This window comes from Bombina bombina, chromosome 2, assembly GCF_027579735.1.
Source record: "Bombina bombina isolate aBomBom1 chromosome 2, aBomBom1.pri, whole genome shotgun sequence".
NCBI classification, from domain to species: Eukaryota; Metazoa; Chordata; class Amphibia; order Anura; family Bombinatoridae; genus Bombina; species Bombina bombina.
In genome coordinates, this window is record NC_069500.1 from 1,040,287,706 (window position 1) to 1,040,304,628 (window position 16,923).

The 16,923-nt window shown below is 43.4% G+C and overlaps 1 protein-coding gene across 2 annotated transcripts in view; it reads left to right on the plus strand.

Annotated features, from left to right (window-relative positions):
- The window catches only part of JADE1 (jade family PHD finger 1), a 343,209-nt gene that overhangs the window by 160,833 nt on the left and 165,453 nt on the right, over positions 1 to 16,923 (plus strand). For both annotated transcript variants that reach the window (XM_053703655.1, XM_053703656.1), the window contains one exon: positions 598 to 755. In XM_053703655.1, the coding sequence (XP_053559630.1) occupies positions 598 to 755 (158 nt within the window). The remainder of the gene's footprint in view (positions 1 to 597; positions 756 to 16,923) is intronic.

Sequence of the window (16,923 nt, forward strand, 5' to 3'; positions counted from 1 at the left end):
GGAGGTAGAGGCTGTACCGCTCACTTCTCCCAAGACTTGTTATACCGGCGTTAGGCAAATCTCATTAAAAAGATAGGATATGCAATTGACGTAAGGGGATTTGCGGTATGGAAAAGTCACGGAAAAAAAGTGAGCGGTACACCTGTACCTCCTTGACTCGTAATACCAGCGGATGTTAAAAAGCAGCGTTAGAACCCCTTAATGCTTCTTTTTAAGTCTAACGCAGAACTCGTAATCTAGGCGTATGTGTTTAAATGCTTTGCAGAGGTTAAACACATAGTTGTATGCCAGAATTAGTGCAATAATAAATTGCATTACAGCATTTTCTTTTTGTACTTTTATGTTCCTTTAAAACCAGTACCCTTGATTATGATTTTAGACTAACAGTAGCAGGTATTCTTACAGTTTTGCATGCAAACTTAAATTAAACTTTACAGAGCAACAAAGAAATTGTGATCTTCCATAAAAAAAGAAAAGAAATAAGCCATGTCATGCTTCCTTTTAGTTTTAAAATAAAAAGTTAGCAATCATATTCCTATTGAGGAACAAATCTCTATTAGTGTCTCTTATTGAGGAATGTATATATTATATTTACAGGTGTTTCGTACAGACTTGATCACAGCCATGAAACTGCATGATTCCCACCAACTGAACCCTGAGGATTATTATGTGCTGGCTGACACATGGAGACAAGAGTGGGAGAAAGGTGTGCAAGTGCCCGTGAATCCTACTACTGTCCCTGAACCTATGGCGAGGTAAGGCAGGCAAAGCAATTTGTAATAGGCTGGGATGTGCTAATGTCTATTAAACTTTTTTTTCTTCTTAAATGAGTCCACAGCTGCAATCATTACTTTTGGGAATTCAGAACCTGGCCACCAGAAGGAGGCAAATACACCCCAGCCAAAGGCTTAAAGGGACAGTCAACACCAGAATTTTTGTTGTTTAAAAAGATAGATAACCCCTTTATTACCCATTTCCCAGTTTTGCAAAACCAACACTGTTATATTAATACACTTTTTACTTCTGTAACTAACTTGTATCTAAGCATCTTCTGACCGCCCCTAATCACATGACTTTTAGTTATTTATTGACTTGCATTTTAGACAATTAGTGCAGTATCTGCCACTAGCCACGGGCGTGATCACAATGCTATCTATATGGCCTACATGAGCTTGCTCTCCCCTGCTGTGAAAAGTAAATAAAATAGAGGCAGTCTTCAAGGGCTTAGAAATTATCATATGCACCTTCCTATGTTTGCTTTCAACTAGAATACCAAGAGAACAAAGCAAAATTGTTAAAAAAAAGTGTATTGGAAAGTTGTTTAAAGGGACATAATACTCATATGCTAAATCACTTGAAACTGATGCAGTATAGCTGTAAAAAGCTGACCGGAAAATATCACCTGAGTATCTCTATGTAAAAAAGGAAGATATTTTACCTCACAATCTCCTCAGCTCAGCAGAGTAAGTTCTGTGTAAAAAGTTATACTCAACTGCTCCCAGCTGCAGGTAAAAAAAAATAAAAAAAAATGAAGAAATGAACAGCAGCCAATCAGCATCAGCAGTGCTGAGGTCATGAACTTTTACTGTGATCTCATGAGATTTGACTTGACTCTCATGAGATTTCATTGTAAACTTCCTTTACCTGATTGGTGAAATAAGATGAGAGTGCACGATGCTCATCCCTTCAGATGTCCCAGGACAGACACACTAAAATGCTCCTTAGAAATCCTTTACAATGGGAGGTGGCTACTGAGGAACTTTTGTGGTAAAATATCTTTCTTTTTTACATAGAGATGTTCGGGAGATATTTTCTAGTCAGCTTTTTACAGCTATGCTGCATCACTTTCAAGTGTTTAAACATTTGGGTATTATGGCCCTTTAAAATTACATGCCCTATTTGAAAAATTAAAGGTTTTTTTGGACTTGACTGTCCCTTTAAATACCTCCCCCACTTCCCTCATCCCCCAGTCATTCTTTGCCTTTCGTCAGGAGGTTGGCAGAGAAGTGTCGGAAGATTAAAGATAGTCTCTTATAGAGGGTAGTACTCTTTGAAATGGGACTGGAGTTTTAAGTAATCCTGTCAGCCTCTCAGTGAGAGCATGGATGAAAGATAGAGTCCGGAGATGCAGGGAGAGTCTTTCTGCGAAACCAACCCGACTCATGTTAACAGCTGCTTAGCAATCAGGGTTGACGAGTTTCGCTGCCTGCTTTCTTTTCTCAAGTCCATGTCAGAAGCAAGGCTACTATCTCTGTCACACTTGAAGGGCTGTGTTACTGTTCCACGGTGTTGATTCTGTTAAGATCGTTTCATTTTCTTCGATGATGTGATTAAGTAATGTAAACGAAGAAGTCAGGGTCTCAGTGGGACTCCTTTATCTTTATAAGGTATCAAGGGTTAATATCTCCTGAGGGGGGTTATTGAAAAGGGGGGACATTAATCATGTTTGTTATGTGATTCTGTCTGCTAATGTGTAGTGTTACTTGGGCTCATGGCTAGATCGGAACATGACGGCCTTTCTTGTCAGGCTGCACAGCCCTTGTAGGCCTTGGCACGCTTTTCTATGGCCTGCACAGTGCACCTTGTGACCAGACGTGGTCACGCCTCTGTACTCCATTTCCGTCTGTTTCACTAGCTGTCTGGGTCTCAGGAGGTGGTAAGTGCCCCAGCCATTGGGGTTGTCAGGTGCCAGTTTTTATTTTTCTAGGCATAATTTATATATACCAAGTTATGGAGGATTCTGATTTTTTGGAGACGGATATCTCCGATTCAGATTCTACTTCTTGTGAAGAGTATGAAATGCCCCGGGTAATCCATGCCCATCAGTTATGTTCTGAATGCCGCTTTAGAGTGCTCTCTTCTCCCAATACAGGGAACTTGAGTCCGCCGAGCCATCCGCCCCTGGGGATCCTATTTCTCGTGCGGCGCGTCCCTTAGAACCTTCTTTGGCTACACAAGCAGGTGTCCCTAATGCCGTTACCCCTTCTCCGGAAGGCGGCTTGTTTCCTCCAGAGTTTACGGCACAGCCCCGCATGGCCATATCGATGGCCCTGGCACATTTACATCTTCCAGAGGAGGTGTTGCTGAGATACTGTCCGTGTTATGCTAACCGGCGCTCGTCAGGCGTGGGATTGCCTGGGTCAGATCTGCCATCTGGGGAAGCGGTTACCTCTGAAGCTTCAGGGGCCCAACCCTCGGGGTCAGGGTCGTCAGTTGCCCCAGCGGAGGTAAATCTTGCTTTTCATTATAGACTGGTGTGCCTTCGTGTCCTGTTATGGCATGTTTTGGTGGTGCTGGAGAATCCCATTCCTAATAAGTTAAGGGATCCTCTGTCTTCTGTTCCAGACGGCAAGCTGGGTTAGACGTGTGGGGATGAAGTCAATCTCCTGGTCGTCTCCAATTTTCTTTTCTTTTTGGGTATCTTATTCCAGTTCTGAGCTTTGGAAGAATGGGGTCTCTGATTGGCTGGTCCTGTTAGTGTACCCATTCTTCAAGGGTGTTCACCTGCGGGTGCTGCCCTCTTTTTATTTGATCCAGTTAGGAGGTATTTTATTTATTTTTTAAGAAGCTCATGTCTGTTATTATTTTTCCATTGGGAAATATTTCTTCTCTGGAATTTGATACTAGCGATTTTGTGTTCGCTTGGGCACTTCGGCGGAAGTCGCATGTTAAGGTGTTGGTACATTATGTCTCTAGATCCTTTTATTGATTCCTCTTGGGGTCTCAAATTTTCTGAGGCCTGGGTCAGTTTTGAGTGCCCTACGTAGCAGGCTGGTCCTGATAGGGCGCTATCTCTGTTCTTTATGGTCTATATCATCCACGTGGTGCCGGTGTAACCGGCTGACCTGGCTGGGTGGTGAGTTGCTCTCTCGGATGAAGCGTTTATTATTCTTGGTTTCTCTTCAGATTAAATAATGCTTTGCTTTTTTCTAAGAGTTTTTGTGAAGTGAACCTTCCATCAGTTCCATACATTTTTTGATGCTCTGCCCATGCAGGGCTAAAACATGGTAGAGGAAGTCTTCGTTCCCAAACATCAGGCTGGTTCTCGTTCTGCCTTTGGGTGGGGCATCGGGGGATTGTACTCAGTCCTCACTGTCACTCGTGGGCGGGGTCCAGAGTGGATCTTACTAGGGATCAATCTGGGCGATTTTCCTTGTCTTCTGTTTTGAGGTTCTCCTCTTGGAATCTGTTTTCCTTGCTGACGGTCTCTCTTCCTTCAGGTTTAGGTTGATGGGCCTTTTTGTCTCCTTCCTTGGGGTTGGCTTCTGGTCATCTGTTCTGGAAGTTGAAGCCTTTTGGTTATTCTACTTCCGGGATCTCGTCTGGTCTCAAAATATATTTTTGGAGATTTACAGAAATATTCTCCCCTTTTTCCTGTGACGCCCCTGCTTAGGCGTTTGTGGGTTTTCACCCACCAGGGGATAGGATACATGCTCCTTCTTCAATCCTTGAGCTGTAGGGGTATCAGGTAAGTGAATCCTGAGGATCTTAGAGATTTTTGTTAGCTTCTCTACCCATTTTCTAATGGAGATGTGGCGTAGTGGTTAGCTCCACCGCACCTGAAGCAGGAGGTTGTGGGCTTGAACCCAGGTAAAGCTCCCTTATGACTGATCGGGACGGTCCAGTTTCCCGGTTCCGGGACGTCTTCTGTTCCTACGGGCGTATTATTTCTCTCTTACAGGGAAATTAGACTTCATACTGGGCCGGCCTTAGTGGCCGGATTATTTTTCTTTCTGTAATGTCCTTTTGAGCTTGTCTACAGCTTTACGCTTCAGCCTCGCTGTAGGAGCCTGATAGTTTTGCTGTCTGAGCGGAAGGTTTGCAGTTTGAACCCAACTGCAGCCATTTGCACCTTGATTATGTGCTAGCAAGCTGTTAAGTTCTGGCTTCGCTTTCCCTCCTTTTGGGGATGAATTTGACATTCCATAGTATCCGCATGATGCTTGGAGGTACTTTTTATTCCTCCGTTTAGTGGGGTTGTTCCCCCTGTCTTGCGTGCGGGATGTCAGTGTGAAGGGATGGTTTTCTTGTGCCATGCCTTTACTTTACTGGAGTGGCCTACGTCTTCAGGAAGGGGGCTGTGTCTGGGTTATGGAACCCAAGCTCTTTGGGGGAGCTGGATCCCTCCCTTTTTCCTGCAGGTCCTGATGATTTGGGATACTTTTAATCCCTAATTCTTTCGGACATTATCAGTCACTTTGGTGCTAGGTCCGTTGCCAGAGCGAGAGTCAGGGATCTGTCTGATCTGTTAATCTTAGCCGCATATCATAGTTATGGTGAACCTTCTTCAAGTGAGAGGCTTCACGGTGGATCCCTCCTTGGCAGGTAGTTTTCTCTACTGGGTTTGGTTCCTTCCTAGTTCATTTTTGAGAATGTCCTGTCCTGCACTGTTTCGGAGTAGTTCTTCTGCAGAAGGTCCTGTGCGGTTTCTTAGCTAGGGTGGCGACCTGTGGTCGCTAAGTCCTTATTTGTAGCAGGTCGCCTATGGCCTGGAGATGCATATTCAGATATCTGATGCTGTTTTTTCAGCGGCTCCTGGGGACGGTTTGTCTTTTGATTGCTCTATTCTGGGTGTGAGTGAGCGCTCTGTGAAGGGATTTTTCTTTCCTCCTTTTAAGTTCTCAGGACATTTCTTGATCCTTTGTTTGGGTAAAGGGGGCTTTACAAGCCCTCCCTTTGCTTTGCTGGATCGGCAGGGTCTTTTCATAGGTGCCCTGTTTCATCCTGGTTCACTGTCTTGGAGTTCCCTTTATTGGTCCTAGTTCCTTTGGGTTCTGAGGGAATGTGAATGTTTCCCCTTTCTTTTGATCGGGGGGTAAGTTTATTTTTGCGGGCTGCGTGCCTGCGGGACTTTGTCTCCTCAGAGGCTTTTGGCTCGGTCGAGTCACGTAACTTGAGCGGTCTCTAGCAAGGGCTTTGCCGTTTTTAACTGTTGGGCAGTTATCTCAGCCTTTTTTCTTTTTGTCCTTTTGGCTTCTAATGAAGCAGTTTTTTCTGTCGGGAGTTTTGAGTTTTAGGCTGTGGTGCCCTCAGAAGGGGCCGTCTTTTGTATCCCACCGTTTTTGCATTCAGTGTCCTCTATAGCTTGGGTACTGTTTTCCCAAAAGTACTGAATGCAGCTGTGGATGCTTCCCGTTTAAGAAGAAAAACTTAAATTATGCTTACCTGATCATTTTTTTTTCTTCTGACGGGAAGAGTCCACAGCTCCCCGCCCGCATTGTTCATAAGGGGCGGCCGTAATTTTTTTGTTCTTCTGGGGGAGGTATTTAGGTATTTGGGGTGTCTTTGCCTCCTCCTGGTGGCCAGGTTCTGAATTCCCAAATGTAATGAATGCAGCTGTGGACTCTAACCATCAGAAGAAAAGAAAATTATCAGGTAAGCATAATTTTAAGTTTTTTTTTAAGTTTGCTTTAATAATCAATTTAAATCAATACAATTTGTACCCCTTTTTAAATAATTAAGTCTCTTGTACTTCCTGCACCATCATTCCCAGCTTCGGTTGTAAATTACAGTCCTGTAATATCTGCCCTGTCGGCAATGATACGTTAGCTAATACATTTTTCTTCTTCTCAGTTCCATTATAGGTATATACATTTAAAAAAAAAATGTTTAAGGGGCAAAACTATGCTTGTGTTGACCTACAAAAACCCTGATCTTTATTTTTTCACAAAGCACAATAATTTGTTATTACAAGTGGATGGTTAAATTTTTTAACCAAAGTGTCTTATAGCGGCTGAAAGTTTTCAGCAAGCCATATAGTTTTTAATGGATAGCGCAGGGAGCTCTATTACCATGCTCATTGCACTTGTATTACAAATAGTGAGTAATGTTTTTGTGCTAGTGCAGTACAAAATACAGCTGTAAAATGTATTACTTTCTAAACCTTATGTAAACCATTTAATGTTAATAGTATAGCACAGAACTACACTACACTACTTGCACACCATCGACTTAAGCAATTTTACTGCGCGCCCCTATTGAAGTCTTATCTAAGTAATTTAGTACACTTGTGCTGAGAAAAAGGTGTTGACACACCCTATGATATAATCCAGGAATGGAAGCCACAACTGGACAACTCTTGGTAAAACATGAAACTTTATTATTGAATATTAAAACAAGCACCAAGGGGAGAACGTGATTGTACGCGTTTCACGCTACTACAGAGCACTTAATCATAGATAATTAGCAACTCCAAAACATCAGGATTTAAAAAGGCCAATCCTCCAATCACATTCCTAAACGATACGCAAATCAGATATTGCCTTTAAAGAAAAAATTATGCAATCAATGTTACTCAATGTGATCTTTGTCTTATAAAAATCCACTGCTAAAAAGCTATTCAATTGTTACTATAAAAGCAAATTTAAATGAAAGCTTAGTGAAGACTTCCAATTAAGGCTACATTACATTATATCTACATTCAATATGGGTTTGATGTTACTAAACCAATTTTTTTTTTTTTACGGAGAGTTAATAACTATCGCATGATTGGATACTTGTTACAGCAGCATAATTTTTATTAGCCCACAGAATAGCACATACCCCACACCTGAGTCATACCAAATGGGACATTAGTCTTTAATTTGTATATCCAAAAAGATCTTTCTTACTCAAAATCTTTAGCTTGTCACAACCTCTTTTTACTGTGTCAATCACTTTGATTTTAAATTTTGGTATATTAGTAACGTGAATGTCATTAAAATGTTTTGCAACAGCTGAATTCTTATTATAATTTGTGGCGTCCCTTAGCTGTTCCCTGGCTCTAGACCTCAATGCTCTGTCCTACATATTGCACACCACATAGATTGCAATCTATAAGATAAACTAAGATAAACTTTGATGCCACATAATTGAGTTTATAAAGTGCTTTTTAGTAACAAAACTTTGGAAACTATCTACAAATGCAATCTCATCACAAGTTAAAAATTTGTGAGAGGAGACCTAAAGTTACTCGCTCTCTTTAACCAGTTAGTTCTTTTCAATTTGTGTGCTGATCAGACTGGGGGATAATCTATATGCTAATATTGGTGAAAAGAATTATTAGGAAGCTGCAGCTATACGAAAATTGACATTCACTTTAATGCAATAGACTAAACTAACTACGATCCTTCTCAGTCCTGTTTGACTGCTCCAAATAAGGAAAATATTAAGTAGAGTTAGAAAAAAAGCTGCAGCAAACAAGATAATAATGCATTCAAAAAAATTGTAATAACAAGGTGTTTACTGCCACTTTATGCCGATAATTTTGCTGATTTAAACTGACTCAGCTATGTTTTTTTTCCTTCTGATATACTTCTCCATTTCCCCTTTTTTATATTGCTTTCAAATTGCCCCCTATTTCTTTACACACTTAAAACCCAATAAGTTGTTCTAAAAATGGGATTATATAAGGGTTTTTAAAACCCTTATAGGGTTTCATAAACTCTCTTTTTTTTTTTACTTTAAAGAAGTAAAAAGGTACTCTGAGATAAGCTTATGGCTCACTTTATTGAAAGCGTGAATGTACATGCTTGCTTTATTGGATGGCTACTAATATAACACTATTGCACTTGAGACAACAAAACATTGTTTGATGTTGCCGAGTTAGTTACAAGCCTGCCACTGTTGTAGTGTGGACTGGTCCCTTAGCCTCCTTGTTGCTTTCATGTAGAATTTTTTTTTTTTTGTGGGATATCTTTTTTTTTTTTATGGTCCTTGTACTCTTACCATTTACATTTTTCAATCAGTAATAATGAAAGTTACTTTTCATTATTTCTATCTAAAGGGGAGGAGAGTCCACGGCTTCATTCATTACTTGTGGTAATTAAGAACCTGGCCACCAGGAGGAGGCAAAGGCACCACAGCCAAAGACTTAAATACCTCCCCTACTCCCCTAATCCCCCAGTCATTCTTTGCCTTTTGTCACAGGAGGTGGCAGAGAGGTGCCGGAAAATCGTAGGTCTCTTATGAGGGGTGCTACCCTTCGCTATGGGACAGGAGTTTAAGAAGCCCTTTAAGCTTCTCGGTTTAGGGCCTGGGTGAACGTTGGAGTCTGGAGATGCAGAGGGAGCTTCCCTTTGCGACTCCCTCCCGACCCATATTAACTGCTTCTACAGCAATCAGCGTTCACGAGGTTTGCAGATTGCGTTCTTCTCTCAAGTCCATGTCAGGAGCACTGCTACCACCTGTCACACTTGAAGGGCCGTGTTCCTGTTCCATGACGTAGATTCTGGTAAGATTGCTTCATTTTTTATATCATGATAACACAGAAGACAGGGCCACAGTGTGGCGCCTTTTATCTTTATAGAATCTAGGGTTAATATTCCTACATGTGGATTATTCAACAGTGGGGGTATGTACTTGATGATAAGTTTATTGTGTGATGGCTGTGTTATGTGCATGGACGAGGCTCTGGCATTTTTTGTGGAACTGACAGGTTCTCTTCCGGGGGTTTTTGCGCAGTCTTTTTTGGCGCGTTTTCTCCTCAGCAGGGGCAGACATCCTTGTGACCGAAGGGGGGGGGCCCTCTTCACTTCCAGTCTGATCTACGACGAAGGAGACGTATGGTTTCTGCAGTCCGGGTCATAGGAGGTGGTGAGTGCCCCGGCCATTGGTGGTGATAAAGGTGCCTGTCTTATCTTTTTCTTAAAGCTATGGAGGATTCTGACATGTTAGAGGCTACTCCCTCTTTGACTAAGTCTTATACCTGTGTTTATTGTGAGCTTTTTTTAGACCAGCCTGGGCAACTATGTTCCACATGACTTGAGAAGGCTACAACTTCCAAACATAAAAGAATGTCTAGCACTACTGAACTGTCCACCTCTGAGGGTTCACCATCCTGTGAGGTGCGTTCCCTAATGGCGTCCCCTATTTCACATGCAGTGCCCCAGGGCCTGACTGTTACTCCTTCGGGGGAGATTGCTTGGCTGTCTGATTTTGCAGATCAGCTTGAAACAGCAGTCGCATAGGTGATCCATGCTTTGCCGCATTCTGCTAAGCGCATGCGTAGAGCTTTTCATAGCGGCCACTCCCAGGATTTGTCTCTGTCGGACGCCCCGGAGGGGTAGTATGATGACGAGACCCATTCCAACGCATCGGAAGGGGCCCTTTTGGGGTCGGAGGCCGTGTCATCTAAACGTCCGGTAGAGGAGGAGCCTGGTTTTAGGTTTAAGATGGAGAACTTGGGTTTCTTACTAAAGCAGGTACTGGCTACTTTAGAGGTTCCGGAACCGAAGCTTCCAGAAGAGCCCCCCATTCCTAAATTAGACTTTCCCGGTTCCTGTCAAGATGGTGAACATTATAAAGAACAAGTGGGAGCGGTTAGGTTCTTCTTTTTCTCTTTCAAAGAGCCTATGAATAAAAAGTTGGAAAACATGTTACGAACAATGTTTCAACACACAGGGTTTGTTTTTCAATTGGCATCGGTGGTCGCCGTGGTTGCTGGAACTGAGTCATATTGGTGCGATGCCTTGTTTGATATGATTGAGAGTGAATCCTCTTTCAAGGAAGTGCAGGAAAGGATTAAGGCCCTAAAGGTAGCCAATTCCTTCCTTTTGTGACGCTAATATGCAAATTATCCGTCTGAATGCTAAAGTATCAGGTTTTTCGGTTCTAGAACACAGGGCTCTGTGTCTATAATCTTGGTTGGCGGACATGACCTCTAAGACAAGGCTGCTGTCTCTGCCTTTTAAGGGCAAAATCCTGTTCTGCCCAGGTCTGGATTCTATATATCATATCCACGGTTACAGGAGGCAAGGGTGCCTTCCTTCCCCAGGATAAGAAGGCGACGCCTAAGGGTTCTAATTTTCGTCCCTTTCGTGAGGATAATGCGCAACACCAACAGCCCACGGCGAAAGCGGACCAACCAAAGGATGCCCGGAAGCCTGCCCAAGCTTGGAACAAGTCTAAGCAGAACAAGAAGCACGCTGAGACTAAGTCTGCATGAAGGGGCGGCCCCCGACTGGTCTGCGGACCGAGTGGGGGTGAGATTGTCTCTATTCTTAGATGACTGGTTGCAGGATGTTCAGGACCCCTGTGTTTTGGAGGTAGTCGCCCAGGGTTACAGTATAGGGTTCAAGTCCTCTCCACCCAGGGGCAGATTCCTTCTGTCAAACCTGTCTTCAATGCCTGAAAAAAGAGAGGCCTTTCTGGCTTGTGTGCGGGATCTCTCCACTCTAGGGGATATTGTACCAGTACCCCATGCAGAAAGGGGTCTAGGGTATTATTCCAATTTGTTTGTGGTCCCAAAGAAGGAGGGTACGTTCTGCCCAATTCTGGACCTCTGTTTAAACAAGTTCCTGTCCATTCCATCGTTCAAAATGGAAACGATCAGATCCATTCTGCCCCTAGTTCATGTTCCGATTCACAGGGACCATTTTAGGTTCCTCAGATTTGCTTTTCTGGATCAGCATTTCCTGTTGGTAGCTTTCCCCTTCGGTCTGGCGATGGCCCCGAGAGTATTTACAAAGGTCCTGGGGGCCCTTTTAGCAGTAGCCAGATCCCAGGGTATTGCAGTGGCGCCCTACCTGGACAACATCCTGGTTCAGGTCGCCTTCATTCCATCTGGCCCACACCAGGGTCCTGCTGCAGTTACTTCAAGTTCACGGTTGGAAAGTCAACTCTAGAAGAGTACTCTGGTTCCCAGTACCAGGGTGGAGTTCTTGGGCATGATAAATGACTCTGTGTCCATGAAGATCTTTCTTATGGACAAGCGACACACAAAGATGGCATCTACCTGTCTTGCCCCTCAGTCTTCAGTGAGACCATCTGTAGCTCAGTGCATGGAAATGATTGGGCTCATGATTTCCAGCATGGACATCATTCAATTTGCCAGGTTTCCTCTCAGACCTCTTCAATTGTGCATGTTGAGACAGTGGAACGGCGATCATTCCGATCCATCACAGCCGATATACATGGATGCGCGGACTCTGATTTCCCTCTCCTGGTGAATCCGCCTGGATCACCTGTCCATGGGGACATCCTTCCTGAGACCGTCCTGGGAGAGTGTGACCATGGACGCGAGTCTGCCGGAATGGGGAGCTGTTTGGGGTGCCAGGATGGCACAGGGGAAGTGGTCTCGCTAAAAAAATTCTGGAACTTCGAGCAATCTACAATACTCTGAGGGCATGGCTTACATCAACCACCTGGGGGGCACGAGGAGTTCCCTGGCAATGAGGGAGGTGTCTTGGATCCTGGAGTGGACAGGGACCCACAATTGTTCGCTCTCTGTGATCCACATCCCGGGTGTGGACAACTGGGAGGCGGATTTTCTCAGCAAGCAGACTTTTCATTCGGGGGAATGGTCTCTCAACGTGTTTGCGGAAATCTGTCTCAGATGGGGGACGCCGGAGATCGATCTCATGGCGTCAAGGTTGAATTGCAAGCTTCCCCTATACGGATCGAGGGACCCCCAGGCAGAGCTGACGCATTGGAGATGCCTTGGGGGTTCGATCTCGTATACATATTTCCTCCGTTACTGCTTCTTCCTCGTGTAATGGCTCGTATAAAGCCGGGAGAGAGCGTCCTCCATTCTGATTGCTCCCCCTTGGCCGAGGAGGATGTGGTTTGCGGATCTGGTGGGGATGTCATCCTCTCCGCTGTGGAGGTTACCCTTTCGCAGGGATTTGCTGGAGCAGGGTCCTTTTAACATCAAAATCTAGATTCTCTGAGGCTGACTGAGTGGTGATTGAATGCTTAGTCTTGGCAAAAAGGGGTTTCTCTGAGAATGTGATTGACACTCTAGTTCAGGCAAGAAAACCGGTCACTCGTCGCATCTATGTGAGAGTCATGGCTACCCTTGGTACAAGGTGAGGGTATACAGGATTTTGTCCTTTCTCCAAGATGGTTTGGAGAAGGGTCTCGCCGCTAGTTCCCTAAAAGGTCAAATTTTGGCTTTATCTGTTCTGTTGCATAAGAGACTCGCTGATCTCTTTTGTTCAGGCCCTGTCTCGAATCAGGCCTGTTTTTAGGCAGGCTGCTCCCCCTTATAGCTTAAACTTGGTGCTTAAGGTGTTACAGAGGGTTCAGTTGAGCCTATGCATTCTCTTGGCATAAAGGATCTCTCATGGAAGGTTCTCTTTCTGTTGGCCATTGCATCGGCACGCAGAGTCTTTGAGCTGGTAGCCTTGCAATATGAGCCCCCTTATCTGGTGTTTCATGCGGATAAGGCTGTTCTTCGCACAGGTTTGGGGTTTCTCCCCAATGTGGTGTCTAACCATAACATCAATCAGGAGATAGTTGTTCTTTATTTCCTAGCCCTTCTCTTAAGGAGAGGTTACTTTATAATCTGGATGTGGTTCGTGCTTTGAAGTTCTATCTTCAGGCCACAAAGGATTTCAGACAATCTAAATCATTTTTTGTCATATATTCAGGGAAGTGCAGGGGTCAGAGGGCTTCTGCTACTTCTTTGTTCTTTTGGCTGAGGAGCTTGATCCACTTGGCCTATGAGACAGCGGGACATAAGCCTCCTCAGAGGATTATGGCTCATTCAACTAGAGCGGTGGCTTCATCTTGGGCCTTAAAAAATGAGGCTTCTATGGAGCAGATTTGCAAGGCCGCTACCTGGTCCTCCTTGCATACCTTTACTAAGTTTTACAAATTTGACGTTTTTACTTCTGCGGAAGCTGTTTTAGGGAGACATGTTCTGCAGGCTGTGGTGCCCTCAGATTAAGGGTCCGCCTTTTATCCTCCCGGTTTCATTCAGTGTCCTCTAAAAGTTGGGTATATGTTCCCACAAGTAATGAATGAAGCAATGGACTCTTTTCCCCTTTTAGATGGAAAACATAAATTATTCTTACCTGATAATTTTATTTCCATCATGGGGAATAGAGTCCATGGCCCCCGCCCGTTTCTCCGATGGGCGGAGCTAAATTTAATATATTATTCTGGCACCATTTATAACCTGATATTTCTCCTACTGTCCATTGTTCCCTTGGCATAATGATTGGGGGATGAGGGGAGTGGGGGAGGTATTCAAGCCTTTGGCTGGGGTGTCTTTGCCTCTTCCTGGTTGCCATGTTCTTAATTCCCACAAGTAATGAATGAAGCCGTGGACTCTCCTCCCCACGATGGAAATAAAATTATTAGGTAAGCATAATTTATGTTTTTTTTTATAGTGCAGTGTACCATTAAAAGTCAAACAAACTATTAAGATTTTTCACTGGATCCCTCTACTCATGAGTGTTGCCATGCCATTTTATCTTTCACTAAATTCCAGTGCTGAAGTTTGTGGATGTTAGACTCAGCTCTCATTACCATATGAATTTTTCTTTTATAAGGTTGTCAGAGTCCACTATCCATTATTCATGGTATTCAACTTCTGGCCACTAGGAGGGTGCAAAGATTCCCAAAAACTACCAAGTGTACTTCATCCCTCCCACCTCACTGGTATGCCAATCTAATCTTTGCCTCCCAGGAGGAAGGTGAAGAATTGAGGGTCTCCAGACTCTTTGTTGAGAGGGTCTTTAAACCGATTTGAGGCATATTTTCCTCTTGGTGAGCTTCTACTGAGAGATGGAGGGGAAATTGGAGTACAGGGCAGTGACACAATTACTTCCAGTGAAGGTGAAGAAGTTAGTCACAAGCCTGCCTCCGACAACCTACTGTTGATTTCTTTCGTAAAATGATGATGGTCAATAAGGCTCTATAACCTTTGGGATAAAATTTACGCCACTTATAGGCCAAGAAACCACACAAGCTTAAATTCTCTTCCACCACCCATCTCTCCTCAATTTTTTTTTTTGACCTCCAGGCGAAGTCTGAGAATAGTGGTGTTAAAGCTCTTTTTATGGATTGTTTGGGAGACCCTTATCCTTGTGACATATCATTAACAAAGAAGACAGAAAAAGTTTCTAGCAAGTTGAATGATTCAGGGACATAAGAATATCATGTTATGTGCGCAATATCTCCCTAAGGGATTTCAGCCATACCTACCATCAGGCATTGTGCTTGTCCCTCAGCCTCCCCCTGTGGGATAATGGTATTTCCTCAGAATTCCTCTGCTATACTTGTACAAGCACTTGATGACTCTCTGGTGGATACTGCTGCAGTATGCTGACTGGTAAGTCCGTGGAGGGGTGCTACTTCAGGTAAGCCACCTACCACAGCACACACAGCCCAGAGGCTATTAGAACACAGGTACAGCATAGCTGACACAATTTCTTGCCCAAATCATGGGTGTATGGCCCTTTAAGAAATGGTTCCCTAATAGACAATCCGTTTAGCTTGGGGAGCAGTTTAATAATGTTTTTTTTTTTAATTCTTTAAAACCTTTATTTTAGTGTTTAGTTTTAAGCCTCTCTGAGGAACTGGCTCTGTTCTAGGCAGTAGCCCGCCCCCTCATCTTCTCAGACTTTTCCTCCTCACTCTGGAGCTGCAGTTTAGGAGGAAAGGGCCTTGGGAGCATCTGTCAGTGTTTCTATACCCGAATCCCACTTAAAACTGTGTTCTTGTCACTGCAAGGGGTGAGTACCCACACATGAGCTGCCAGAGGGTCACTTAGTGGCCCTTTCCTAGGAAAGTTAGCGTAAGGCCTAGGTAAATTGAGTAAATTGTCTAGTGTAGAGCTTTTGAACATTATGGAACCCAGTGAATCTGTCCCCACTGAAAACGATGTCTAACACTATGGAAGAGGATCCTACAGATGCCTCTCCCTGTACATATTTTTGTCTGTTTTGCAAATCCGTTCCAGTGTATCAGGTTAATAAACTTTTGTAATAGTTGTACTTAAATTTCTGCATGCAAATCAGCCACATACTTCTACTTCTTCTAAGGAATTATGTCCTGTATATATTACTCAGGAAGTCTCTATTGACTTTATTCCTGAGTTTAAAGATAATTTACACTGGGCTACGGTAGAATATTGGCTATCCATAAGCCAAGTAAGTGTAAACGCAAATCTTCAGATTTACCTCACTCTCTTGTTGTGAACATGCAAACACCTTCCCCTCAACCTCAAATTCATGTCCTATTTCATAACTTTTACCCTGAGGACTCAAATTCATCCAGTTCAGACAGGGAAATATCTTCTGGTGAACAGGACCCTGTCCCTGACCTTGAATTTGACAGTGCTTTCAAATTTAAGGTGGAACATATTTGCACCTTATTGCTTAAGTTATTGAGCAAAACCTTCTTAAAACAAACCTGTAAATCAGTTAAATGTTGTTTTCAAATCTTTTTAAGATTCCAGAGGTATTTTAGGTTTCAGATTTGGTTTCTGACTATATAGCCAGAGAATGGAAAAAAATGGTATTGCTTTTGCTCCTTCTTCCAAGTTTACGAGAATGTACCCAGTTCCAGAGCGAGATGTGGAATTATGGGAAACCATACCTAAGGTTGATGGAGCTATTTCCACTCTTTCCAAAAGCACTACTTTGCCCATGGAGGATAATCACCTCTTTCAGGGATCCAATGGACCGCAAAGTGGAGTCTTTCCTGATATAGCTCTTCCTTCAGACAGTTCTTCTTAAACCAGCAGTGTCTATCACCTGATTTCTGACTAATCCTCTGCTGAGGATCTCCAGAATTGCATTAAAGCCCTTAAAATAGCTAATGCCTTTATATGTGATGCTGTAATGGACATCATCTAGATTGATGTCACGAAAATGTCTATGGCAGTTATGGCAAGAAGGGCCTTATGGTTAAAATCATGGTCAGCAGACATGGTGTAAAAAAATATTTGGTTCTTATTTGGACTCAATTCTTAAAACTGTTACTGGTGGGAAAGGATATTTTCTCCCTCAGGACAAGAAATCTAAGGGGAAAGAACAGACCAAATAATAGGTTTCATTCCTTTGGAGATCAGAAGTAGTCCTCTTCTTAGAAAGCCTGAACCCTCCAAGCTGGCCTGGAAGCCTGGCCCTTCATGGGCAAAGAACAAGCAGTCCAAGAAGTCCAACACCAATACAAAATCTGCATGAAGTTACGACCCTCAGACCAAATTCTGTT